We start from the raw sequence: 27,418 nt of genomic DNA, 5'->3' as shown, positions 1-27,418 counted from the left end.
CTCGCTTAAAAAAAACAAAAAAGTCAAGGTCAATAGTCACAGTGCAAGGTTGTTTAGGCCTATGCAGTACATACATGGCACATGATGCAGGCATGTTATCTGTCAGAATTCTTCTAGTTAAACTAATGCATCCATTGCCTGGAATGCAGTTTCCCGTCTTTAAACTGAGTGAGTGTGCAGGTACGTACGTGTAGGACTTGCCGGAGCCGGTTTGCCCGTAGGCAAACAGGCAGGTGTTGAACCCTTCAAAGGCTCTCTCCAGCAGAGGCCTGGCCAGAGTCTCATATACCATCTGTTGGCTGGCAAACCTAGAGTCACTCTCATCCACAGAGCAGAAGGAGAAGTCGTATAGAAAGGAGTGACTCTGTTTGGAGACGGGGTGCTGGATGACCGTCTCCTGGTTGTTCATGAAGACAACCTGCACAGCCTTCTCTTTCTTCTCCCTAAAATGTACAAAAGTGCACAATTTGTCATGTATCCAGTATACTTGAAGCTGCATAATATTATGGTAATTATAGTGTATCCTAACTTTAGCTAAATCTTTTTGCACCAAATCTCTTACATAATATTCTAGCAATCCACAAAACTCTCCTGGAAATATAACTTGATTTATTGTCTCTCCTCACCGTTGCTGCTGGAGAGACTTTTCCTCTACTAGCATTCCACATTTCAGCATTGCATTTGACTAAATTTGCCATTTCCAATTGCTACTGTAACTGTATATTATAGTATCCAAATCATACAACCTAAAAGGAATAAAACACAAATAATTGAGGTAAACATTACATTACAAACCTAGTGCTGAACGGACGGAGGCGGACTGCTACAGTCACTGCACTGTTCTCCATGTTCAGGGAGACCTGCTGCCCCAAGACCTCATAGGGTCGCACCAGGGGCTCGACACTGACAGGGGTCGGCACTGAGGCTGGGGCAGCCGGCACTGAGGCTGGGGCAGCCGGCACTGAGGCTGGGGCAGCCGGCACTGAGGCGCTAGCGGCTGATGAGGTGGCAGCGTGGCATGACTTTTGAATACCTGCAGACAGACAGTAGTGGTGGGAAGTAACTAAGTACATTTACTCAAGTAATGCAGTACATTTTTAGGAGCTTTTACTTGTCAATTTCCCATTACTTGTAGTCCACTACAAGATTTGTAAACTTTAGTTACTCGTTACTGTAGATTTAGATTCATAATACAAAACATACATTAACCACTTATGACTCATTTTATAATTGGTCTGAAAATAGACTATCACAATGCGTTGTGAGCTGGTAGATCTGTAATTTTTAAAAGGATTGACTACTTTACTCAAGTAACATTTTGAATACAGGTCTTTTACATGGTGGCATTGCAAATTTTACTTAAGAAATCAGACTAGTACTTCTTCCACCACTGACCTGCAGAGATCTTCGTCCTTGGTGTTGGAGTGGGCTTGGCATCTTCTGCAGGTTGCGTCCGCATCATCTTCGGTCCCTCCGAGCTTGCAGACTTGACTGCCACCACCTTTGGGACTTCTTTCCTCGACAGCTTCTCAAACAGGTCCTTCTTTGCCGAGATCTTCTCAAACGAGGTCTTCCTGTTAGGCGTTACGAAGGTTTTGACTTTGTCCTTGTTTGCAGGGACCACAAGGGACCTACTATTGGTCGAAGAGGGTGTCCTGCTCTCTGGCACCTCCACACCTTTACCTGGCATGTTTACCGGAGCAGTGAACTGATGCGCTTTCCCCCTGGAGGTTGATGAGTCTCTCAAACTAGCGGAGCGGAACAAACATTTGGACCATTGAGGGTCAGTGGTACCATTGACCCGCCGCTGTCCCTGTGCACCCTTACTGTTATCACTTCCTACGGTTCTATCGACCGAACCGGTTCTGCGCTGTAAAGTCAGCCTTTTCTCAGGTGCCGGGGTGGTGGTGGTGTTTTGGATGGTGGAGGTGGTGGTGTTTTCGCTCATCGTTTTGTCAACTCCAGTTTTTCTCTTTTGCAGCGTCAGTCGACCACGGGTTCGGGTGGCACTGCCGCTGCTCTGCTGTACACCGCTCTTTGATGGGGTTGGGATATCATAGGTCCGGTTTATCGGCTTGCTCTTATCCACTGACGATCTGCTGTCGTCCGATGAGGAGTCTGTTGACCTTGTGTCATTTTTGCTCGTCCCGGATGCTTTTTGAGCGGTCTGATGCTCTCTGGCAGCAGTCTTAGAAGTTGTTGCCGTGCCCATGAGGTGGTCATAATAGGCCGTATGCTTCCTCGCTGGCGACGAAAATAATGACATGGCTGGCTGCTAAGATACTACGTACGGTATTCAACTAAAAAGAAAATCCTCAGTCATACAGAGACTCAAGGGCTGAGAAGAAGATTTCCCTGCAAACATTAAAGACAATAGCAGTTTAGACATTTAGCAGATGCACTCATCGACAGACAAGATCAGAGTTAAGTGTTAAGAGTTTGGAAGCACTCGTTTTCAAACAACGCAACGTCCTGCTGCATTATGTGCAATTTCGAACTCACTTTTGAAGCACAGAATTTATTGACAGAAAGTAGCTCATAACATGTCTATGGTGGATGTGTATGAAACAAAGACTTGACAGATACAAAGAGATACAAGCTTTCCATACAGCTGCAATCTTGGTGAGTTTAATGTCACTTGTACAGTACATTTACTCAAGTACTGTACTTAAGTACAAGTATGAGGTATTTTTACTTTAATGGAGTCTTTCCAATGAAACACTTAATACTCTACTACAGAGGAAACTATTGTACTTTTACACTACTAAAATTTGAAAACTTTAAAAAAAACTAGTTACCAGTTACTTTGTAGATTTAGTTTACTAAACATACATGAACCACCTACACACTTTGGCTATTTGAAAATAGATGATCTACAAGCTCACAAAGAGTCGAGCATCGTGAGCTTGCAGATCTGCCTTTTTCAAAAGATTTTTATAAAATTTGAAAACTTGAGGCACATTCTGCATAATGAGTACTACATAATGAGTACTTAAGTATATTTTGATGCCAATACTTTTGCACTTTTACTCAAGTAAATTCTGAATACCAGACTTTTTCTTTTAACAGCATTTCTACATCGTGGGGTGACTCCTAACGCTATGGACCAGTCTGAGCTATGTCTTAAACAAACGACAGACTAAATAGTCACATAAAGAGTGTAAAGCAAGGGGAATAAAGTACTAGAAAGTAACAAGGATGCCAGCCTGGTAAACGTCAAGCCTTGCTGTATCTGATGCTAACCAAACAAACTTAGCATTTGTTGTGAACAAGCACAAAGCAGTTGGCTATCTAAAAATAATGTCAACAAGTCAACCTGAACCAACATACTAGTATCTATCCGATACGAATACCTACCGTTACCTAACATTATGTTACTGCTTTAAAAACTGTTACCATCATATTAACACACCACAACTGTTATCTGTTGTCCATTATTATCATAATCACCCTGCAGTGATAAGGCCTGCCTTCCACAACGGACGGAACTAGCCATGGAGCACACGGCGGTCCGGCGTCATGGATGAATTTCAACCTGGTGTTTGCACGGTCTACCTTTTGGGCCCGCACATCTACATAAACGTTCAGAATTCAAATATTAAGTGCTTACCCCATGGCCACGGATGTTACAATTGTGTTCGGGCCCTCAAAACTACACGTTTCTTCCGTATTGTTCAATAAAAAGCATTTTAATCCGATTGGTGGCAATTTTCTCATAGAGTTACAGTGTAGCAGAGTGCAGCACACCGCCAACCGATAGGGTCGCGTAGTTGAAAGCATATGGAGAAAATAGCCACAGATCGGATTAAAATGCTTTTTATTGAACAATACGGAAAATACGGGTACATCTGAGGGCCAGAACATAATTGTAACATCCGTGGGCATGGGGTGAGCACTTTATAGTTTAAATCTGAACGTTTATGTAGATGTACAGGCGAAAATGGAGAAAGTGTAAAAACCAGGTTAAAGTTCATCCATGACTGAGATAATATATGACAGTTATGTTGTTTCAGGGCTAGGACGGAACAAAAGTTATTTTCAAACAAACAAACACGGCAACTATAACTGCAACTCGGCTCAGTAACTAAACACACGTTAAAGGGAACTTTAATCTGTTTCCCAATTCCCATTAAAAGCAAAGCCGCAACACCAGATGAAAACTATTTCTGTTGCAATGTTTACCTTTCTTTCATTCAGCCTGTTGTTTTCTCTGGTCTTGAATCTCTTCCGCTTCACCCGCTTCAATTCAAACAGTAAGTGTTGTCACGTGATCAAAGGCAACGTCCCGGTTGGCTGAATTTTGCTTCTATTTATGGCGGATCCAGAGGGCGGATCTAAACCAGTGTTGCCAAATTTTGTGAAAGAAATAAGCAACCAGGTCTAGGAAAACAAGCCCAAATAGCACTCAAACCAGTGGTTCTCAAACATTTTCATGTCATGGACACCCACGGGCCACGTTAATATGTATTTGTCCCTAACTAACCCCCATCTGATAATGTTTTGTGCCAGGGACTGTGAGCCCCTACCAGATTTGTGTTGTTAGTTAGAATGTTTCAAATATATATATATATATATATATATATATATATATATATATATATATATATATATATATATATATATATATATATATATATATATATATAAAAAATATATTGATATTTCAAGATGTTTTGTAAATAGCTGAATATGAATTGAATACATAGAGGACCACAATGGGAACAAGCCCTTGGGGCTTTTTGTGTTATCCCTTTAGCGCCATTGTATAATTGTACCACTGTACTATTTGCAAAGTAAAGTGCTAAGAAAGTATTCAATCAATCAATCAATCAATCAAAAAAAAGTATACTGTTAGACAAAGTATTTTAAATGTAACTGTGATTTGCAGGTATATAGGACAGCCAGTAGGTGACAGCACTCTCGTAGTTATCTTGTAAAGTATTCAATCAAAGGTACTCAACTCAGTGTATTACTACATTGTGGTATTGATACTTTTACTTAAAGGACGACTTTACCCATTTTCAACATATCTTCATATAATTGGTCCTCACTAATGCTCATTATATTATATTATATCTTATCTTCATATAATTGGTCCTCACTAATGCTCATTATAATATAATATTATATATCTTCATATAAATGGTCCTCACTAATGCCCATTATAATATTATATTATATGCTGTGAAACAAGTCTATAAATGAAGCTATCTGATCTATGAAAAAGTTATTTTGTATTTTATTTGTATACAACATGTTGTGGGGGGTCCATGCTTCTCTCTCTCAGCTAAGGGGTCCTTGGGCTGAAAAACATTGAAGACCCCTGATCTAAAACATCATTACAACAGATAGAGAATGTAGAAACCATGACTCCCATTAGTTAGCATTCAATCAGAGTATTGGCACAGCAGAATACATGAACCCAATTCAACCATTTTTATTCAATCTCTCTTATACTAAATTGTATTGCCTCAGCTTTTATAGGTTTATTGTGATTTAATGAGTTTTATACTTTGGTGGTGCTTTCATGGGTTATGATTTTGTATGGTTATCATGGCTTTAGTTTGGTCATCTGTGTGTTGATAGGAAAGTACTTTGGGCCAACTGCTGTTATATATAAATGTACTATACATATAAATATAGCTGACTTCACAAGAAATGTCACATTTTGACAATTTATTAATAAAAACCAAATCAAAACACAAAATAAACATTTACATAATCTTTAACATTTTCATGCCAAAGACCCTGAAAGTAAGATTTTTTGGGGACCCCATAAGAGAACATTTGTCAAGATTTGTCAACCTCATTCCAAAATAGACAATCTTCAAGCTCACGACACATTGTGAGCTTGTAGATCTGCTATTTTTGAATAGCCAAAAAATGTAACCAGGCTTAAGTTTAACAACTTGAACACTAGCTTCCCTATTCTGTGGGGAACATCTCACCCAAAATACCAAATCTATAAGCTTCCAACAAGTGAGATTGAAGATATTATCTCTCGCTATTTTTGCAAAGAGATTTGTTGTAGAGGAGAAAAAAAGAGCGGACCAAGTACAGAGCCGACCCCAATCACCTAAGTATTAATTTACAAATTATTAAATAAGTATTAACTCTCTCAGTGCCACGCCCCGAGATATCCCGAGTTTTTCCCGAGTACCCTCCGTGCCAGCACGAGAAATCCCGAGTTTTAACTTTTGACTGTGGTCGCGCTATTCTGTTTATTTTTCATGATCACTTTCGCTTCCTGACTCCTTCAGACTCATTGGGTTCCGGTTTCATGACGCAGATTCCGTTTCCGGTTCTCATTTTTTTCCCGCGGTAATTTTTGGCCAGAATAGGGAAAGTCACGGTTTTACACACGGTATAAAAAACTAACGGAGAGGTCCACGTCTACTCTCTTTGGTCTGGGTGACGATCAGTCATCGTAGTCGTGTATCGCATCGTAATTTAGCCCGATCAACGATTGTCGAAAATGTCAACATCCGGTTATGACCGGATGTGACGTGAGCCTGTTTGGGAGGGGGCGAGTGAGCCAGCGAGGTCATCAATGTGTCGATTTGTTGCTCTCTACTGGTAGAACTGTATTATGGGTTTAAAAACCCAATCAGATTATTTATTTGAATTAAAAATTAAAAAATTAAAAAACAAATTTCTGGCACTGGGGGAGTACTTTATGAAAATACTCTTGGCACTGAGAGAGTTAATACAACATCACAATCATTTTAACCACTTTATCCATTTATACGCTATGAAAAAAAAGGCAGATCTACAATCTCGAGCTTGTACATCTGCTATTTTTGAATAACTCAAGGCTGAGCCAACTCAGCCTTGAGTTACTGTATGACTGAGGATTTTCTTCTTAATTAGTATTTTAGCAGCCATGTCATTATTTTCGTTACCAGTGAGGAAGCATCCAGCCTATTATGACCACCTCATGGGCATGGCAACAACTTCTAGGACTGCTACCAGAGAGCATCAGACCGCTCAAAAAGCAACAGGGACGAGCAAAAATGACACGAGGTCAACAGACTCCTCATCGGACGACAGCAGATCATCAGTCAATAAAAGCAAGCAGATAAACAGGACCTATGATATACCAGCGCCGTCAAAGAGCGGTGGACAGCAGAGCAGTGGCAGTGCCACGCCTGCCCAACAACGCAGTGCCACCCTACCCATGTTCGACTGACGCTGCAAAAGAGAAAAACTGGAGCTGACAAAACGATGAGCGAAAATCCCCAAAACACCACCACCACCCAAAACACCACAACCCCCCCTGCGCAGAACCAGGTCGGTCATGGGCATGGCAACAACTTCTAGGACTGCTGCCAGAGAGCATCAGACAGCTCAAAAAGCAACAGGGGCAAGCAAAAATGACACGACCATGACAAATGTTTGGAAAATTTGAATAATTTAAATTTTTTGTTAACATAAATCTTCTGGGGGTCCCGGGCACAAAACTATTTTCAGATGGGGATCGGCGGCCAAAAACACATCAATTTGGGGGTCCTTGACATGAAAAAGTTTGAGAACCACTTATATAAAATAACAGTCAACGTGATGGTTATTTCTTGCGGCGGTCGTGTTTCCTGATGATGTCTATGAGGTTGTTCTGGGTGACCAAGGGGTCGTCGGCCCGTGGTTTGGACTTCTGTTTCTCCCTCTTCTGCTGCTCGTGGAGGTGCGGCGAGTTGAGGAGCTGTGGGGGCAAGATGGAGCCCGTAGGCTTTACTCTATTCACTACATCCAGGAACAGACGCTTGTTGTTGCTGTTGAGGAAGGTGATGGCCGTACCCCTATGGCCCAGACGACCTGCTCTCCCCATCTGGAAGCAAGAGGAGAAAGGGGGCACAACAAGTTAGTAGAGCAGTGGTTCTCAATTTTTTTTATTTCAAGGTCCCCCATAACTCTCAGAGTTACACACCTGTAAAGGTCAATTTGGGAACCCCCTCAAGGGGTCCTTGGACCCCGCTTTGAGAACCACTGTCGCAGAGCAAACAGCTAAAAGCTCAACTTTAAAGCCCTATACCTGTATACTTTATTATATTACAAATTACATTAATATCCTATCTAAAAGCCATTGTAAATTGAAATGAAGCTATTTTTGAGCATTTGGGCATTTATTTTAAATATATTTGTTTGAAAATGTTCACCTACACTGACATGCCCAAAATAGGGATGCCAGGTTGAAAGTGGTAAATCTAGAAAATAATAGGACCCCATAGTTTATTGCATTGTCATGGTGTACAGCCGTGGGTATGTTCATAATAAAGTCATGGGATGCAACTTACAGTAGGTCATGTATGCGTGAGTGTGTGTGCATGTACTATACTGTACCCTACCCTCCCAGACTCCCAACCCCAAGCCAAGAGAAACAGGGCTCTCCTGAAAGCCATGGTGTAATTTGAACACTGGCTTTGCAACTCAATATTTGTCAATATACAGTATGTCCCTGTGGCAATGTCAACATACAGTATGCTCCATGCTAATTGTACTTGGTCACTGAAGAGATTCTATATATATATATATATATATATATATATATATATATATATATATATATATATATATGTTTTAGTTTTTACAACAGTCACTGCTGCTGACTAAAACAAGAGTTAATATTGCATAGTGGTTCCCAAACAGTGTGTCGTAAGAGTCCAGGTATGCATTGTGATTATGTGACAACCACACATTAATATTGCAGTATACAACTATACAAAAAAGCTATTCATTATTTTTCAGTTTACTAAAAGTAAAGTACTTAGTGTACACACTAATTTCCCCTACATAGAGGCAAATTCTATACCCTAAACATATATATTCTAAACCTTTTATTTGGCATTAGTAAATACAAATAAACCTTTACAGAGTGATAACACATGTTATAGCCTGGATATAAATACAGGTGTGCCTTGAGATTTTGACTTGCCCTTTGGTGTGCAAAAAGGTTGACGCCAGTCTATAGAGGTAGAACCTACCTGGTGAACGTATTCATCCATACTGGAAGGCATGTCGAAGTTGACCACCAGTTTAACATTGACCAGGTCCAGTCCTCTGCCCAGCACCCCTGTGCTGACCACCACCTCAAAGTCCCCCTCTAGAAGACCCTGAGCACACAAGCACAACAAGAAACCAAATGTTCAGACCACTAAATGGTTTGTAGAAATTAACAATGACATTTCTACATTGCACAAAGCTGCCATGTGCATCTTTTGCACTGGTGGTGCACCTATACTATTTGTACAAAAATAAATAGAAAGTACTTAAATTATACCATAAATGACTTAGGAGTACTTTAATTGATATTTACAACATCTACCAGACTGGTGAGTCATTGGACAAAACATGGCCCTCACAACAAAAGGTCAAATTCCTACTGGGATCATCTATGCGAGAAAAATATGTTTTTCCCTTGTATGCCTTGAAAGTACAGTACTGTGTAAGGTGTTTGAGAATAAATAATTTACCATGAGGCATCCTATGTTTGCTTAATTATTCTAAAGACAATTGTGGGAGAGAGAAAACTGTACACAAGTTGTATTAAATACTATTGAAATGTTCTTTAACCACTTAAGCCCTATATGCAGTATGTCATTGTAAGACAAAGAAAGAAATAGCCGATGTACAGTACAAGCTCGCTCACAATGGAAATTGTTGAAAATCTACCGAGAATTGGGATGCCAAGTTTAATGTGGTTAAGCCTTAAAACGATCTAATGGTAGCCTGGCTGTACTTGAGCCATGTTCCTGTCCTGGCTGTCTTGTTGTTTAACTGTCCGTGTCATGGCTGCCGGTGGCCTCACCTTGAGGATGCGGTTACGTTCCCACTGACTCTTGTCAGAGTGGATGGCCACGACGTTGAGCTCCATCACCTTGGTGACGGCCTCGCACAGCAAGTCTGCCCCCAGCTTACAGTCCACAAACACCACCACCGGAGGCTGGTACAACTTCCTGTCCTGAAAGGTCAGAAGGCGAAAAACACACGTCTGAAGACACATTCTCACCCAGGTATTCATGTGAGTGTGTGGTTAGCACACACACTTTATGATGAGCCATTGAGGCACCACAGGGAATTCTTTAAAGCAGTGGTTCTCAACCTTTTTCTGGATCAGGGCCCACTTGAAAATCTTGAAAGCGTTCGCGGTCCACCCATCTGACCACTTAACTGTTAAGTGGTCAAATGGTTGGGCCACGTGCATTTTCATTTTATGCATATTATCGGTATCAGAATGAAAAGCAATTCTTCTTTTAGAAGAAGAACAAAATACCACGACATTCAATTTCTATTATTATTCTAATTTGTTTGTAATTGTTTTGCCAATTATTTGGGGGCCCACTTGCAATATCCTCACGGTCAGTGGGCCCACTGCTTTAAAATAGTGGGTAGGGAGTGGGACCCCCAGGGGGATCCCCACATGATTTTGGGGGGGTCCCTAGATGACAATTTAAGTTTTTTTAAGACATTTTTAATACCAAAAACTATATTAATAAATAAGAAAAAGAAAAAGAAAAACATTGGTCAACAAACTATACTATAAAAACTGGTAAAACATTGGCCAAATTGTCAAATAATATAAGAAAGAGGCAACATTTTTGAAAATAGCCGATCTACAAGGTGACTTGTGAGCTTGTAGATCTGCTATTTTCACAATATTTATCTGTGGAACAGAGTCAAACAAAATGCCTCAACTACTACAATTCCAAGTGCTTGCCAGGGTGGGGGGTCCCCAGTTCAAATATGATTATTTTGGGGGGTCGCGGACTGAAAAGGGAGTTTTCTATAATCCAGGAGCCACCTCTGTGTCTCATTAGTTGTTGCTATACATGTAGCGACAAAACTTTGCTCTTTTTTTTGTTGTTGTAAGAATTTGAACGTTTTCAGAAAACTTAGGTTAAGAAGGTGTTTTTAGAATCGACCTCAGGTCTAAATGGGTTAAAGGACCATACCAGTGGTCAGGAATGTTCAGACCATTGACTCTGACTGACGGTATACTTGACTTATACCGCCAATCATTTTCCACAGCATATTGTGGTTTGTTAGATTTTGGAGCAAGCCACTGCATGCATTGCATTTATTTCAGTACAGTATTAAACTTGCACATTGCTTGACACAGATGATATACAGTAATACAATTAACTTGACTTAACTGAATATATTTATGTCAGTTATTATGTTAGTGCTGCGTTTCGATCCTTTTTAAAGCGTGTAATGATCTGAAAAGTCTAGCCAAATATGGCCCCAGGTGAAAAGATCGATTTCCAAATTAAATGAACTCCATGACTTTTCTAACCACACAATGAATTTTAGCCAACAGTGACCCAATTATTCAATTATGTCTAGTAACATTTGAATGACTATGGAGACATTTTAAACAAACACAAACCCCCCAAAAAGGCCTTTAATGAAAAGATGGTCTACAATAAGTTCACTGTACCGTATGTGATGTATGGATATATGTCCTTAAACATTTCTCTACACTGACCTGGTTGAGAGGTCTGCATGTTTTGTCTATGCTTCAGAATCAGACTTGCACCCTGGCCTCTTAAATACAAAATGAAAAAATGTGGCATCAGTTTAGATGGGGGGGAAACATTTAGTCGCTTGTCATCATGCCAGTGACCAATTTCATAACCTTTGGTCCGAATGAGAGCTTAGAATGTGAAACTCTCCATATACCCATGTCTCCTCCATGTGGTACAACGGCTCTGGTTACTCACACATATGATCTAATGACATTTATCCACTGGGTGTATGAAAGCAGGCCCTTCCTGTTCCCCGTGCTGTATAAATGGTACGAGCCGTTGCTGGATTTCCTGGACAGAGGCCATGGCTCAGGGCCCACCCATTTCCTCTGGACAAGGGTGGTAAGGGGGGGGTGGGGGTTTAGGGCTGCAGTAACGGCTGTCTAAATATGGCCCAGTAGAGACTGGTGTTTGGCGCGTCAGGAATTCCCTCCACTCACAGCCAGTTTATTAAATTCCAGGCCCAGTTGCAATGGATGTTGAGGCTCACTGGCTCAGTGAGTAGCCAGCTCAGTTTGAAATTCAAATCTAAATTAACGGCCGGCTTTCTTTATGGAACATTGATCCCATGTTGTCAAAACCAGAATGAGACATCTACCATTTGAAAGCTAGACAGATTCTGCCAACAACAGAATCTGTCAGCACCACTGCCCTAAACGTGTAATGTTGTTAGTACGACTAAACACAGAAGCACCCGGGAGGAAGTGGACTAAGAAAGGGGAGGAGCCAAACCGAGTTCCTGTCTCAACACAAAAAAGGAGGTGGTGCCCCCAGAGGCAAAATCAAAGGAAAACAAATATGTGTTTCTTTTTACAGAATGGGTTCCCATTGTTTGAAAGCAAACTGACATCTACTCCCACACAATGACGGATAACACACAATTTGAACTAATCTTGGAGTTTTGTCAAGGATAATTGCTAATTACAGTCTGTGGCTGACAAAATACTACTTTTACACAATGGACCGCAATAGTAGTCTACTGAGTCTCAAGCTAAGCTTGTGACTGGAGTGTTAATAGCTTAATTCCCGGCTGGTAAAATCTACACAGGAGAAGTCTTTGAGAGCTTCTACCAGCAAGGTGCCTAGAGCACAGCATTCCGGGTAACATTGCACAGTGGCCAACAACAGAAGACTAAGGTTGTATCAGGCAGTTTCTTGATTATAATTAGACCCATTTGAACCCGTGCGGGAAATTACGATTTCACCTTCACCCAGCTGATTGCTGCCCAAGTGATCATACTTGAGCGCACGGGGGAGCAGTTAGAGGTTAAGTGTCTTGCTCAGGGTAGAAGACAGGGTTAAGCAAATAAAAATGGGATTGGTATTTAAGACGGTCAAAGGGGCAGTGCACTCAACACCCTCAAACCTGACTAACTATGAGTGACACCCACACAGCCACAATACTAGAGGGAGTGACAACGATCTGGTACAACCCAACCACCATGGGAAAATTCTCATTCTACTACTCTGCCACCAAAATGTGGAAATGCCCTGACCCCATCCCTTCAAAACTGGCCTGAAAAATCACCTATTAGGAGACCACAAGGGGAGAAAAATGCATTTTCCCATAGAAAGGAGGTGTCATTCACTGCCGCCATTTTTTCCTTTTTCTCCTTTGAACATGTAGCGTTTTGTATTTGTTAACGACATGTATTACTGTGTTATTGTTATGCTATGTTGATCAATGGAATACATAGCATCACAATGGAAGCAAGACCCAAGGACTACGCTGTTTACATTTTTGACTAAAAGTATTTTTGACTAAAAGTATATGTTATGCTACTGGAGTAGCATAACATAATGTGGAACATACATTCAGGATCTCAAACAGCTTCTTCTTCTTGGAGGGTTCTTCCACCCAGAGCAGGATCTGCCTGACGTTGGCACAGGGCTGGTTCTTCTCCCCGATGGTAATGCCCACAGCGTCACGGGTCAGGCGGGCAGCCAGCTGCTCCGTGCCCTTCGGTATGGTGGCCGAGGTCAGCAGAGTCTGGTGGTCCTCAGGGACATGTTCTAGGACCTCGAGGACTTGCTGCTGGAATCCCATTTTCAGCATTGTGTCTGCCTGCGGAACACAACACACAAACGTTTGTTTTCGACAAGCCCCAAATAGGGACGCCTGCTTGAAAGAGGTTAACTTGATGCATGATGCAATATACAGATTTCATTAGTCATATTCTTATTTATTTGATCTATTTTATACTGAAGGTACCACTGGGGGGTTGGACTACACTTGGTTGTACAATGTGAAATGACAATATAGGCATTCTATTCTACTGAAAGTGTTAATCATTGGTTGAAAGCTTAGCTGTCAATGTAGAGTAATATTATACAGCACTTATTTTATTGTTTGCAATCTTTGTTTTATGCTATAATGTACCAATTTGGTTAATGCAAGTCAATAAATGTATATTCATAAGGTCATACATTAGGGCTGTCACAATTATGAAATTTCACTTGATAATTAATTGTCACACATAATGATTTAATTGTGTTTTTGTCGTTGGAACACCGGAACATATGAATACAAATTCAATTTCTCAGTATGTTATTAGGATGGCCTTATGATGCTAGGTTTGACTTTTACCTGGTATCCTTGTTACTTTGTAGCACTTACTTGTTTTCTTTGCACTCTGTTAACTTAACCATTTAAGTTACCCTGTCGTTTGTTGACTAGGCCTCATGCCAAATACGCTGATCTTGCACTTTGTGTGTCGCTCTGTAGCATCTGGTACTACAATGCCTAATTGTAAAAATGTATTACAACCAGCACCATGACTAAATATAAAAACCAGGAACCCTGAACGATTCAGGGGCCTCAGAGCTGAACAAGGGATCAGGAAGGGGCCAGATACCAGGGCTAAAATACTCGTACTTGGTATCGGTAAAGATAACTGATGGCAAGAACCCCTGCCCACAAACACATCTGTTTCTTTCCTGGGACCCCAGGTGTTATGGGGCCCAGGATATCTAGCCACGCCTCTACAGCGAGCCAGTCATCATTGCGTCATACATGCCACTCTGTCCCTGGCCTGCATCACCCCGTTTTATTTTATTTTTGCAATAATGACCAGCTGGCTGTATAATGTGTATATTATCACTTAATTAACATAATGTTCATACCTCATCAACCACCAGCACCTTGACTCCATCCAGCTGCACCGCCCCCTGCTTCAGCACCTCAAGTAGCCGCCCAGGCGTTGCTATGACAACCTGGAGGGGAGAGACATCAAAAGGTTAACCTGATGATGATGACAAAAAGGACTGAACACTCAAATCATTGTCAACCGGTGTCTTGATGGTACGGTTTAGGCTGCTACATTTGCACTTAAAATTACTAATCATTTGATAACAAAATAATTATATTGCACTTTTTCCATCTTACACTAGCAACCGTGCATCCTAAATTAAATTGAATGGTTAAATATTGCCAATTGCCAGTATGGAGCCAGGATTACACACACATAATTCTGCAGTCATAACCAATAGGGGACACAAATAAATAAATTCTGAGTTAGGACAGAATGAGAGACTGTACGTTGATGGTGCGTTTGAGCCGGTGAAGTTGAGGGGGCAGGGGCATGCCTCCCACCAGCAGGGCTGTCCTCATGTTGGGCAAGCCCACCAACAGCTCCTTGGCCTGCCTTTCTATCTGGATGGCCAGCTCCCTGGTGGGGGTCAGAATCAGCGCCACAGGGCGGCCCGCTATGGCTACTGGACTCTGTATGGAGAACAGAGAGAAGCAGAGCTGGAATTAATGTTGAGTTGACTGTTGAGAATTAGATGAGAATTTCTAATGTATATATCAATTCTGCATAGATAAACATTATAAACGCATGTGCTCTGGTCTTACCAGGAGTGATACAAATAACTAAACTAACATATAATAAAACAATAAGAAACACAACATTAGTGTGCCTAATCGACACTTTAAGATTGTTTAAGATGTGAATGTTTAAGATTGTTTACGCTTAATTATGGTATGAGATAAAATACAAAAAATACAAAGCAAGTCTGTGTAAGTAGCCATCAGCCAATTTCTGTTACAAACTTGAACTTCGCAAGCAAAGTAAATCACAACACATCATGCAGTTAAATTCCATGATTTTTTAAGTTTTAGTTCCAAGTTTCATTTTAATTTCAAGTTCATTTCTCAATAGCTGAGAAAGACAGTTACTGGTAGTCGTTTGTTGAAATTTGAGGTTTCACAGATTACAAAAGCTAAAAATAGACCTCTGCTTATGAATTAATCATTGTTGTTGTTCCATGGGGGGGACAGCTACAGCTAGACTAGAGGATAAAATTGGACTGATTTCCACCAACTTTACTTTCTCCACAAATTGTGCGAGCAGTATTCTCAAGAGAGAATACTGCTTTAACAACAAACACGATTAAAGTGTTGGGGTTCAAGCCCATCTCTAGGCATTTATATTTTTAAGAAATGTTTTCTTAGTATTATTCTGAACTTCACATCCCCAAGGATGAGTGCATTATTTTATTTTATTTTCTCCAACCAGCACCAATACACCAGACTGATGAGAAATGCAGGCTAATGATCGTCATGGACAAACACTACTTCAAATGAAGACATGAAACAAACCTTCTAATTTACTATTCAAAGTGGCAGCTGAAAATAAAGACATTATTTTATCAGACAGGCAGACAATATTTTTGGAATAGCAACATTTGAGACAAATTAATGAATATAACTCTTCTCCTCTGCTGTTAAGGTGCCCTTAGTGACCAAGAGCACTGTGACCAAGAATGGTTCCCATGTGTTGATTTATAAGATAAGATATTGATAAGGCAGACCTTTATTGATCCTCATGGGGTTATTCAGGACAGGTGTTATGTAACTGTATGAAAGCGAGGCAAAAGGGCATTACTATAATAAACACCTGCTCTGGTTCAAGGTGTAAGAGAACCGTAAATGTCTGTAACAATAATATACTGTACCTCCAGTGCCCTCACCACCACCGGCAGCAGAAACGCCATGGTCTTTCCCGACCCCGTCTCGGCGCTGCCAATCACATCCCGGCCCGACAGACCCACCGGCACCATCTGCATCTGGACGGGCGTCGGAGCCTCGTAGCCCGCCTTCTTCAGGTTGGCGGCCAGAGTGTCCGGGAAGCCGCAGTGCTGAAACTCAACGATGGGTCTGCTCACGTCTGTGCCCTGGGTGGAGATGCCCAGTTCCTGCTTTACTCGCTGCACCTGGTCCTCCGTCAGCCCGGAGATGAAGGGGTCTTCTCTGTAGGAGTAGACGCCTGTTTGAAGGTTGTCCGAGGAGGAGGAGCCGCCGGGGTCGACGGCAGGTTCTGCAGGTAGAGCAGTCCTGTCATGTTCCGTTTTGTGTTTGCGGTCAAACGCGTCCGCCCCGGTCCCCATCCCCATCTGGGCCAGGTGCTTGGCCTTGCATTCCAGACTGCACACGTCGTTGTCGGTGCTGTCACAGATGTACTCCCCGTAGCGGCCGCACATCACGCACGCCGGCTCCCCGGGCTGGGGCCACCTCTGGCTCTTCCTGAACGACTTGACCGGTTCCTCCTCCTCTTCATCATCTTCATCCTCCTCACTGTCATCTGAAGAAGACCCCCTTTCACAGTCCTCCTCACATGGTGCGCTCTCTTTCACAGATGGTGTCTCTGTAACCAGCGGCGGAAAGTAACTCAGCACATGTACTTAAGTACTGTACTTAAGTAAAAATTTTGTAATTTTTACTTTACTGGAGTATTTTCACTTTTACTCCTACTCCACTACATCTCAGAGGCAAATATTGTACTTTTACTCCACTACAATTATTTGAAAACTTTAGTTACTTTGTAGATTTTGATTATTATTACAAAACATACATTAAATACTTCATACTTCGCCTATTTGAAAATAGAAAGAGTTTTATACATTTTGAACACTTGTGAAGTGGGACATTCTGCATAATGATATTACTTTAACTTTTGGTACTTTAAGTACATTTTGATGGCAATACTTTTACTCAAGTAAATTAGTAGTAGGCCTACATAGTATTTCTAAATTGTGGTATTGATACTTTTACTTAAGTAAATGTAAATAGCCTACTTTGTTCACCACTGTCTGTAACTGGTGGTGGTGCTGTCTGCTCTGTTGTCAGTTGAACATCTATACGGTCTTCCTCGCGGTCCAGATTTTCCTCCTGGTCCAGAGGGGCAGTGGAGCTTTGGACGGGGGTCTCCCTCTCTCCTGGAGGACCCACCTTTTGATTGATTGATTGAATACTTTATTAGACAGAAATGCTCAGTACATACACTTGAGCTAAAAGGATAATCCCAAAAAGTCCAGTGGACTTGTTTCCATTGAGGTCCTATGTATTCAATTAATCAAAAGGTAAAGAAAAAAGGGAGGAGGATGAAAGCAGTGCCATCACCTTGATCTTCTTTACATTAGGACGTTGTCCTGGGACCCGATCGGCACTGGCAGGTCTCTTTACTTTCAGGGCTCTCGGCATAAACATGATGTTTTGGAACTTCTATTCTGTTAGCACAGACAGAGATCAATGGCAGTGTGTTGTTATTATTACATTTCGTGCAAAAAGATGCTACTCACACCAGATCCTTATAGTGGTGCTGGCTCACGGCAGAAAAATCTAAAGGTAAATTGTCAAAAGACAAAAAGTGGCCGCACACACCGTTATAACCAAAGTGCAAATTTATTATAGGACGCAGAGTAAAAAGTAACCAACGTTTCGGCACAAATGCCTTCTTCAGGGTATATGAATTGATGATTATTACATTTCGTAACATTAAGATTAAGCTACTATTTTAGATGCTTAGAGCAAAGTTCACGACAGTCAAATGTTTTAATGTAAACCTACCGGATAGCTTCTGGAATGTCGTGCACGAACAATCAACGCAACAATATAACATACGACATAATTATATTCAGCTTCTCTCTTCTCTCTACTTTTCCTTCCATACGTTCGTTCAAAACAAACAAACACCGGGTCCAGGCAGCGCACGTTGATGACGTAGTGCTTCGCTTGATGCTGCTGGGTATTGTAGTTCGTATGATAAGCCTGCCTGGTTTGGCTGCCTCGTTTGTTGTTGTCTTTCTCCTCGCATATGAGTAAAGGCTGGGAACGAGGCTAGGTCTGATGCCGTTTGGGTTTATTTTTATTTTTATTTTTTATCTTTTACACTCGTGAACAAAATCTAGCTTCACATCAAGGCAGAATAAAACAATATATGATATACTATATTTTTTGTCCATGAGAATGAACTAGAATTTACCCCTGGGCTGCATAACTCTAAAAAGAAAAAGCACGCAGAATGTACATTGAGCGTTGGCCCTTTGTTCTAAACATGCAAGCTGTCAATTTTTATTTAAGTGTATTTGAAAAATGTTATTCCCACTGTTCATTTCGGCCATGGGTCCATTTGGTTCCATGTTGTTGTGTACCATCCATAGTGCTTACGGCGACACCTCTGGCAGCTACGTGGTCATTACAACACGGTTTGAGGCGTAGGAGTTTGCGCATGCGCACACAGACAGACACAGGGCTCTGAGAGAGCCACAGTGCGGCAGCCTGCAGTGAACCACACACACACACACAGCACAGATTCATTAACAACAGAAACATAACACACACTGAACCGTTAGACTATGTGAACTTACAAGGGACACACTTTGCGTCACAGGAGCCGAAAGAAAAAGAAAAGGATGGAAACATGTTTATTTTCACTCCAGTTCCAGCTGTTGAGAAGAAGATGCGTTTTTATTCCCTCTGAGATCCAGAGAAGATCCGTTTCTTCAACTGGTAGCAGAATGGATGGAAAACACCAGGACCTTCATGGGCTTTATTGTGGAAACGTGAAGGAAAGAGAGTCCACCGTATGATTGGCCGTTTATTTATAGAATATGAATAACAAGGCAACGCATCTACAACACAACAAGATTATAAGTCCCTTTTTTCCATTAAATTCCATTAGTGGGATGTCACTGCTTTCTTCATAAAGCCCAGTCCGAGGAGACAACATCATCATCCTCATCATCATCTTCTTCAGAGAGTGAAATCATGGGTGAAGTCCAGGACCTCAAGGATCATAATAAGAAGAGCTTTATCGCCCCGGCAATAAAGTCATTTGATCACTATGACTTTTCACGAGCCAAGATCTGTTGCAGCCTCACATGGTTGGTGGCCAAAGCCTATGGGACAGGTATGTAGAATATAGATTATATTATGTATATATAGTATTATATTATATATGAATTATATATAATATAATATCATATTTAGATGATATACAATATATACAGTACTGTATAAAGACTATGGGACAGGTATGTAGAATATAGATTATATATTATATATATATATATATATAATATGATATTATATATACATTATATTTAATATAATATTATATTCAGATTATATACAATATGTATAAAGCCTATGGGACAGGTATGTAGAATATAGATTATATTATATATAGATCTGCTGCAGCCTCACATTGTTGGTGGCCAAAGCCTATGGGACAGGTATGTAGAATGTTTGTTTGTGTGTGTGTATGTATGTATGTATGTATGTATGTATGTATGTGTGTGTGTATATATATATATATGTATGTGTGTGTTTGTGTATATATATACATATATATATATATATATATATATATATATATATATATATATATATATATATATATATATATATATATATATATATATATACACATACATACATACATACATACATACATACATACATACATACATACATACATACATACATACATACATACATATATATCACTGTGCATTTAAATAGCAGACCGTTTCCTGCAGACAGCTGTATGCAAATGAATGGGCTCATGTTTGTCAATGGGAGATGTTATAGGCATATATGATGAGCTCAGGGCAGGGCTACTTGTCAACCAGTAGCTCTGTCCGATATCAGCCAGGGTCTACATGTCTCAATGGAGGAGTAGGAGGGAGACCACATCCTCCAACCTCTGCAGATGTAGTTTTGACTCACTCTACCACACAGAATCGTTAAAATAATGTTTTATTCATTAAAATAACACTAACCTAACAACACTGGGAATTGCAGTGTAGGCTACTATTGTAGTGGCATGTAGCCTATATTTTTGAGTTGGTAAACATCAGCTGATGAGTGTTGTTCTTCCATCTGCTAATTAGGCCGGTTAATTAAATAGCCTGTTGGGGGGGGGGGGGGCAGTATTGATCTCACCAGAGAGGAGATGCATTATTATCCTATATGTCCCTTGGGGGGGGGGGAGGGTCCTCTGTATGTTGTGCACGTTCCTCCATGACGGGATGATGGGACCTGCGTGGCTGATGTAAACAAGTCTGTGTGAAAGGATTGTCCCACATGACCTCATCATCATCTCTCCAACGCACTGGATGGATCTATGTCTGATTTAGAAAGAGCTCACATCACGTGAGGAGTCACTGCATGCATGAGGCATTCATCAATTCACACACAGTCCTCACAGTGGAGTTTATATGTTATATTGTTTGCCTTTTGTTGTATGGTCTAACAAGAATTCTTGCTATCCACTAAAGGCTCATAATGAAGTCAGACAGTTCATGGATGGATATGGATTTGAATTCGACATAGATCTAAGATCTCATCTAACCCTTATTCGGGTAGTGAGTGAGACGCATGTATGTCTGAGGTCAGTGCTTGAGCCCTTTATGCAATTATTCATTAGGTCATGGACCTCAGTTTGATTATTGATGACGATTATTATTATTGTTATTATTATTACTATTATTATTATATTATCTCTGAGAGATAATGTACACTGTAAGTGTACACTGTAAAGTACAGTGTTAATTTAAGAAGTTGCAGGCCCATTCCAATTGGTTACTATTAATCATTTTGGATGGGGAAACCCTCTCAAAGTACCCTGGCTTGGGGGTCCCCATGCCCCACGTTGAGGACAAGTGTATTCTCACAACAACAAGGCGAATGCTTTCCATGTTCTTTCCTTCAAGACATTGTGCTTTGTTGGTGTGTGAGCCTTCAGGATTAATAACAAAGACAGCAACTACCTCCATTGGCTGACATGGACATCTGAATAGATAAGGGTTGTTGTTGTTCCCCAGTGGAAAGGAAATGTAAAATAGATATGGTCAATAACACACTGCAGATACTGTAGGGCAGTGGTTCTCAAACTTGACCCCCAAAATGATATGTATTTGGCAACGGACCCCCATCTGAAAATGTTTTGTGCCAGGGACCCCAGGAGAGAAGATTTGTGTTAAAAAAAAATAGCAGATGTACAAGCTCGCAAGTGCGGCACGAAGTGTCACGCTGTGAGTTTGTATATCTGCTATTTTTGAATAGCCAATGTATAAAATATGGATAAAGGGGTAAAAATGATTGTGATGCTGTATTATCACATTTTAGCTAGGGACCCCCTGGAACCATCTCAAGGACCCCTGGGGGTCCCCAGACCCCACTTTGAGAACCACTGCTTGGGGGTGGAACGTTGGGGGATGAATCAATCCACAGGCTCTATTGACAGATTGTCTTCAAACATGTCATCCATTATAGATTTCATTGTTTGGTGAATGTTATCAGATATCTAGTGTAGCTGATGTGTTATGGGGGCCAGAATTCAATGGGCTTCCCCTGTGTCATCATGTGTAAACAATTGTCTTTTTTTGCTGCATATGCAGCTTACTGCACTCTTGATGCCATAATTCATATTGATTAAAATCCAGTGTTGTCAGCACAGCGAGAATGGCAAACAAAGACTGCACGATGACAGAAGAAAAGAGGGATGAGAAACAGAACATAAAGAAATAAAGAAATGCCATTGTTTTAAAGCCTTGGCTGTGGAACAGCTTGTTGGAGTGATTCTCTATTCCAACCATGCATGTATATTCCTGGAGCTAAAATTGGACTTCAAACTGCAACTGCAACCTCCCTTGGCCAAAAGAAGAAAAAAAACACTCACGCCCACATTCTGGGCAAATTAAAAAAGTATTTCACCACAAGCTTACTGCTTTAAAACCCTCTGGTTAGACTCTTAATTGTTCTGCGCTCAGGCTACTGGGATGCTTATCAGCTTGGGGCTGGTTTCAAACACTGCACTACTACAGTAAGAACTATTTTCATCTTTGTCATTGTTTGGTCACACCATTCTCAAAACTATATTGATTACTGAGTCACCTAATCATCTAATCGGAATTGTTGTTACATAGTCATATCCAATCAGAATAGCTGTTACAAAATCAAATACAAAATTAATTCCTTGCAGGATAAACCCTACTGATCTTGTTGACTCCATGGCCTCTCCTACAACACCACCATTATGCCAACATATACACTTGTTTTCTATTTAAGGGCAATTTATAGCTTGCTAATTATGGTTCTTTGTTAAATTTAACTTTAAGGATGGACTTGTGTCTAGGATGTAAAAGGAGCAGCATGCCCTCAAAAAGTTGCTAGCAAGGATTTTAAGTCTTTGTCTTTGTTAGTCTTATTTATTTTTGATGTTTTGAAAAGGCCAAATGTCACAGAGACCCATTTATGCAATGTAATCAACTTTATTTATGTAGCACTTGTGTAACAGCAGAGATCACAAAGTTCTTTACAGCTTATGTGGCAGCAGGAGCATCAGATGTAAATAAAGCAGACGGTGTAATTCTGTGTGTAGAGTAGACACTAAAGTCACTTGTTTTTTTGCTGCAGCCAAGTAGCAGATTTTATTATGAAAGTCTGCTCCCTGTGCTGTAATGACCCAAAATACATTTGCTCGCCAGCAGATTCTGCATGTACTGTATTTTCAATCAGGACTGAATGTAATGGGAGGATGACTCCAAAAATACATCATGGTCCCCCAGAGAGAGAGAGAGAGAGAGAGAGAGAGAGAAAGGGTGAGGGAGGGAGAGAGAGAAAGAGGAGCTGCGAGGGGGACGGAGAGGGAGTGAAAAAGAGTGAGGGAGCGAGCGGGGAAGACAGGGAGAGAGAGTGAGACAGAGAGAACAAGTGATGTCAGGGTGGCAAAGACAGTGAGAAAGAAAAACAGACACTTAAAGAGAAAGACACACAAACATGTACACAAAAAGTACATACACAGGCACGCGTGTGCGCTCCCACACACACACACACACACACACACACACACACACACACACACACACACACACACACACAAAAATTTATACTTTTATACATGTAGGCTATATTGATGCTAATTATGGTTCTTTGTTAAATTTAACTTTAAGGATGGACTTGTGTCTAGGATGTAAAAGGAGCAACACGCCCTCAAAATGTTGCTAGCAAGGATTGTATAAGATGTAACAATAAAAACCTTGCATGCTGGCTCATCCCCAGATCTTAGCCTATACTGCTCTGAGTCTGAATACTTTAATGTGCACCAGATTACACCAGTCCCTGGCAGCAGACTCCAGTCTGTCTCCAGACAAGCTGTACATCAAAACTCCTTCTCTTGGAAACAGACAGTGACTAATTAATCGTTTATTTTCATTTGTTCTACTGTGCCTGCCTTCAGTGTTGTTGTGTCTTTTGAAGAAGCTGCTATGAAGCCCCATCCATAGATACAGTATGTGATAACAATCTTTCGGGTGCAGGTATGCTCTATGACAACATAAGATATACAATTCAGACCATCTCTCACAAGCCACATTGTGGGTCTTGACCTGGATCTATGGGCCATCTGAGTTTGTTTTGTCTTTAGACACATGATGCTCCACAGAGTCTTATGTTTCCATCTTCACCAAACTCTAGAAAAAGAAAAAAATGCTCACAACAGACTTGCCTGAGGGTGAAACACATGCACACCCTCAATTATTTTCTGAATCAGGTACTCACACCATACCTACTTGGTGTGAGACACACACACACACACACACACACACACACACACACACACACACACACACACACACACACACACACACACACACACACACACACACACACACACACACACACACACACACACACACACACACACACACACACACACACGCCTGTAGCATGTGCCTTTGATGAAGCAGAGAGAGGGGATGTTCCCAGAGAGCTGTAGACAGCAGAGATACCAGCTAGAATAGATGAATCGATGTGGTTTCTCACTCCTGCTGCAGTTGCTATAGTAACGGCGAGGTCTTTCCACAGCTGATGAAAATTAAATGCAGGAGTCTACCCCAAGTCAGGAAACTGACTGAGAACACACGGTTGCACAAACCGAATGATGAGGAACCAGTACTGAAACTCAGCCACTCAGTGGATCTCAAAGTGTGGTCCCGGGGACCCCCAGAGGTTCTTGAGGGGGTTCCAGGGTATCCCCACTCCCCAGCAAAATGAGGAACTGTTTAAAGTCTAAACATTTAATTTCATTCTTCGACCATTCGAACAAAGCCGATCTGCAAGCTTGTAGATTGTCTCTTATCTTTTCAGATGGGGGTCCACGGCCAAATCAACTCGGGGCTCCTTGACATGAAAATGTTTGAGAACCACTGCTGCAGTGGAACAGATATAACTCCTTATAGTTATACATAAATAAAGTTGTTATAGTGGTGAAAATAGAAATTGTATGCTTATTTTACAGTTGCCCTTATTGTACATCAACATGAGAGATAAACCTCCTCTCCCCTCCTCTCCAAAAACAGACAGCGTCCCGGCGGACCTCAGGGATCCGTTCTACACAGACCAGTACGACCAGGAGCACCTGAAGCCGCCCGTGTCCAGCCTCCTGCTGTCGGCAGACCTCTACTGCCGCGCCGGGAGCCTCATCCTGAGGAGCGATGGCGCAAAGCCCCTGCTGGGCCACGAGGCCGTCATCCAGGCCCTGGCGCAGAGAGGCCTCTACGTCACCGACCACGAACGTCTGGTCACAGAGAGAGACCTGCGCAAGAGGCCCCTGCAGATGGTGAGAGTGATGGAGGGGGGAATGGTGGGGGGGAGGGTGGATTGTGGAAGAGGGCCAATAGCTGGTGAGAGGAAGAGCAGTGGGATATATTTGAAGGATTGCTCACAGCAGGTGGTGGTCATTATTTTAGTTCTATTGTGAAGATGTGGAAAATCTGTCATAACACTTTCTGATGCATCCTGTGTGTTGAGAGCTCTCTGTCTTGGGGCTGGGAAATTACCGTCAGTTATCCTGGTAGTACGTTTGAATTGTGATACCTGTGGACACAGAGCTTGATCAAATAGTCTGTAGGGAGTCTGAGGCTGAAAACATGCCTTAGGATCTACTAGGATTGTAATAGAAGACTCCCTTCATTTGTAGGCCAAGGCCTTACACACAGTAACCGAAAACACTGTTCATAGGCAAGTCCTAAACATATGGCCCGTAGCACTTTGCCCTAGCCTCGACGACCTTGCAGGCTTATGCAAAGGCTAAAATGTAATTTAGGTAGCATGTTATTTGGACAGATGCCAGGTCATTGTTGACCTGGCATCCTATAGTGTGCATGGTTTCAATATATATTCAATATATTGGCAGCGGCACTCGGAGAAGAGGGAATCCTGTTGGGCATAATGTCAGCCCGCCTGTATGTAGAACTCCCTAACAAGCATGCGTGGTGGAAAATGTTCTGCTGAAGTTCTGCTGAGGCTAGTGATGTTGTCTACTGCAGTGATTCTCAAGCTTTTTTAAATTTTATTTTAAGGACTCCCAGTTTGAAATGCATTAGGCCAGTGGTTCTCAACCTGTGGGTCGGGACCCCTAGGGGGGTCCCCACATGATTTTGGGGGGTCCCCAGATGACAGTTAAGTGTTAATACCTAGTACAAAAAATAAGAATTGAAAAAAGACCATTACTGTATCAAAAGTAATCAACAAACTATACTATAAAAACTGGTCAAACAATGGCCAAATTGTCAAATAATATAAGAAAGAGGCCAACTTGAATGCCTCAACTCCTACATTCCAAGTGCTCATCAGGGTGGGGGGGTCCACAGTTCAAATATGAATCTTTTTGGGGGGTCCCCCAGTTGAAGTATGTTTATTTTGGGAGGTCACGGCCTGAAAAGGTAGAGAACCAGTGGTCTGTTGTAGAGAGAGGTCCTTTTCATACTGTACTCTGAAAATGTAGCTTCTCTGATTTAGTACTGTACCTCAACAGAGGAAAAATACATAGTGGTGTGCTGACTCTCCTTTTAACAAATAGTAAAAGCGTATGCTTATTTTTAGGGATTTATATGAGCCAGTCTGTCTATGGACAAGAAAAGACGTTTCCTGAGTGAGTAGGTTATTATTACACCAATGGTGGTCATCACCATCTAGGCAATTATCCAACTATATTTCAGGAACACGTCATGTAGTTGCAGCGGTCTGTCATCACATATTATGTGATGTTGTTTTGCTCTATTCCCATGGCTTTGCGTCTATAATAGTTTTGATGGGTTTCCCCCCTCACGTCCATATTTATATGGCTCTGCAGGAGGCTAGCCATCTCTAGGAGGGTCTGTGTATGTGTCTGTTTGTCTGGAGCTATAATCTCATAAACCACTGGACCAATCAGTGCCAAGTGTCTTGTGAACACTGCCAGTCAGCCAATGGGGCTTGGATCAGGCTGAAACCTTGCCTTTTGGTTCCATTTTGTACACATTTCTATTGTAGATTGGGGTCCCGGAGATCATTTATTTTGTTTATAAATTTTTTAACAAATCAGGGTCTGTGCCCTAATGCAGTGGTTCTCAAACTTTTTGAATTTCAAGGACCCCTGTAACCCTGAGAGTTACCTGGCTGTAAGGGTCCATTTGGAACCCCGTCAAGGAACCCTGAGGCTCCCTGGACCCTTACCTTGAGAACCACTGGCCTCATGCATCGAACTGCGGGTCCCTGAAATGAAGGAGGTGTAGTCGCCTGCTGTAGTCCATTTATGGTGTTGCAGTTGGGACGTTAACAATTAATCTAT

The 27,418-nt window shown here is 41.5% G+C and overlaps 3 protein-coding genes across 4 annotated transcripts in view; 1 reads left to right on the top strand and 2 right to left on the bottom strand.

Annotated features, from left to right (window-relative positions):
• kif14 (kinesin family member 14) overlaps positions 1-2,349 on the bottom strand; it is a 44,363-nt gene extending 42,014 nt beyond the window's left edge. The window contains exons 1-3 of the mRNA XM_080430342.1: positions 1,396-2,349; positions 796-1,033; positions 189-443 (exon numbers count right to left, since the gene is read on the bottom strand). Coding sequence (XP_080286468.1) covers positions 189-443; positions 796-1,033; positions 1,396-2,266 — 1,364 coding nt within the window. The 5' untranslated portion in view covers positions 2,267-2,349. The remainder of the gene's footprint in view (positions 1-188; positions 444-795; positions 1,034-1,395) is intronic.
• Positions 2,350-5,648: 3,299 nt separating this feature from the next.
• ddx59 (DEAD (Asp-Glu-Ala-Asp) box polypeptide 59) lies at positions 5,649-18,477 on the bottom strand. 2 transcript variants are annotated; one of them, XM_080431519.1, is made up of 10 exons: positions 18,370-18,477; positions 17,923-18,029; positions 17,598-17,751; positions 16,479-17,167; positions 15,061-15,243; positions 14,646-14,735; positions 13,336-13,587; positions 9,803-9,955; positions 8,979-9,107; positions 5,649-7,825 (listed from the first exon to the last, which is right to left on the bottom strand). In XM_080431519.1, exons 2-10 carry the CDS (start codon positions 18,007-18,009, stop codon positions 7,565-7,567), a joined length of 1,998 nt encoding a protein of 665 aa, XP_080287645.1. In that variant the 5' UTR covers positions 18,010-18,029; positions 18,370-18,477; the 3' UTR covers positions 5,649-7,564. The 2 variants fall into 2 exon arrangements, with proteins under 2 accessions (XP_080287645.1, XP_080287646.1); XM_080431520.1 differs by having other exon boundaries at positions 17,923-18,024; positions 18,366-18,471.
• Positions 18,478-19,142: 665 nt separating this feature from the next.
• camsap2a (calmodulin regulated spectrin-associated protein family, member 2a) overlaps positions 19,143-27,418 on the top strand; it is a 93,542-nt gene continuing 85,266 nt past the window's right edge. Inside the window, exons 1-2 of the mRNA XM_080431874.1 lie at positions 19,143-19,711; positions 25,167-25,426. Coding sequence (XP_080288000.1) covers positions 19,570-19,711; positions 25,167-25,426 — 402 coding nt within the window. The 5' untranslated portion in view covers positions 19,143-19,569. The remainder of the gene's footprint in view (positions 19,712-25,166; positions 25,427-27,418) is intronic.

Source organism: Gymnoscopelus braueri (genome assembly GCF_963280865.1).
Source record: "Gymnoscopelus braueri genome assembly, chromosome: 6".
In the NCBI taxonomy this organism is placed as follows: domain Eukaryota; kingdom Metazoa; phylum Chordata; class Actinopteri; order Myctophiformes; family Myctophidae; genus Gymnoscopelus; species Gymnoscopelus braueri.
Note: the sequence above shows the minus strand (reverse complement) of the source record. Positions and strands in the feature narration are given on the sequence as shown.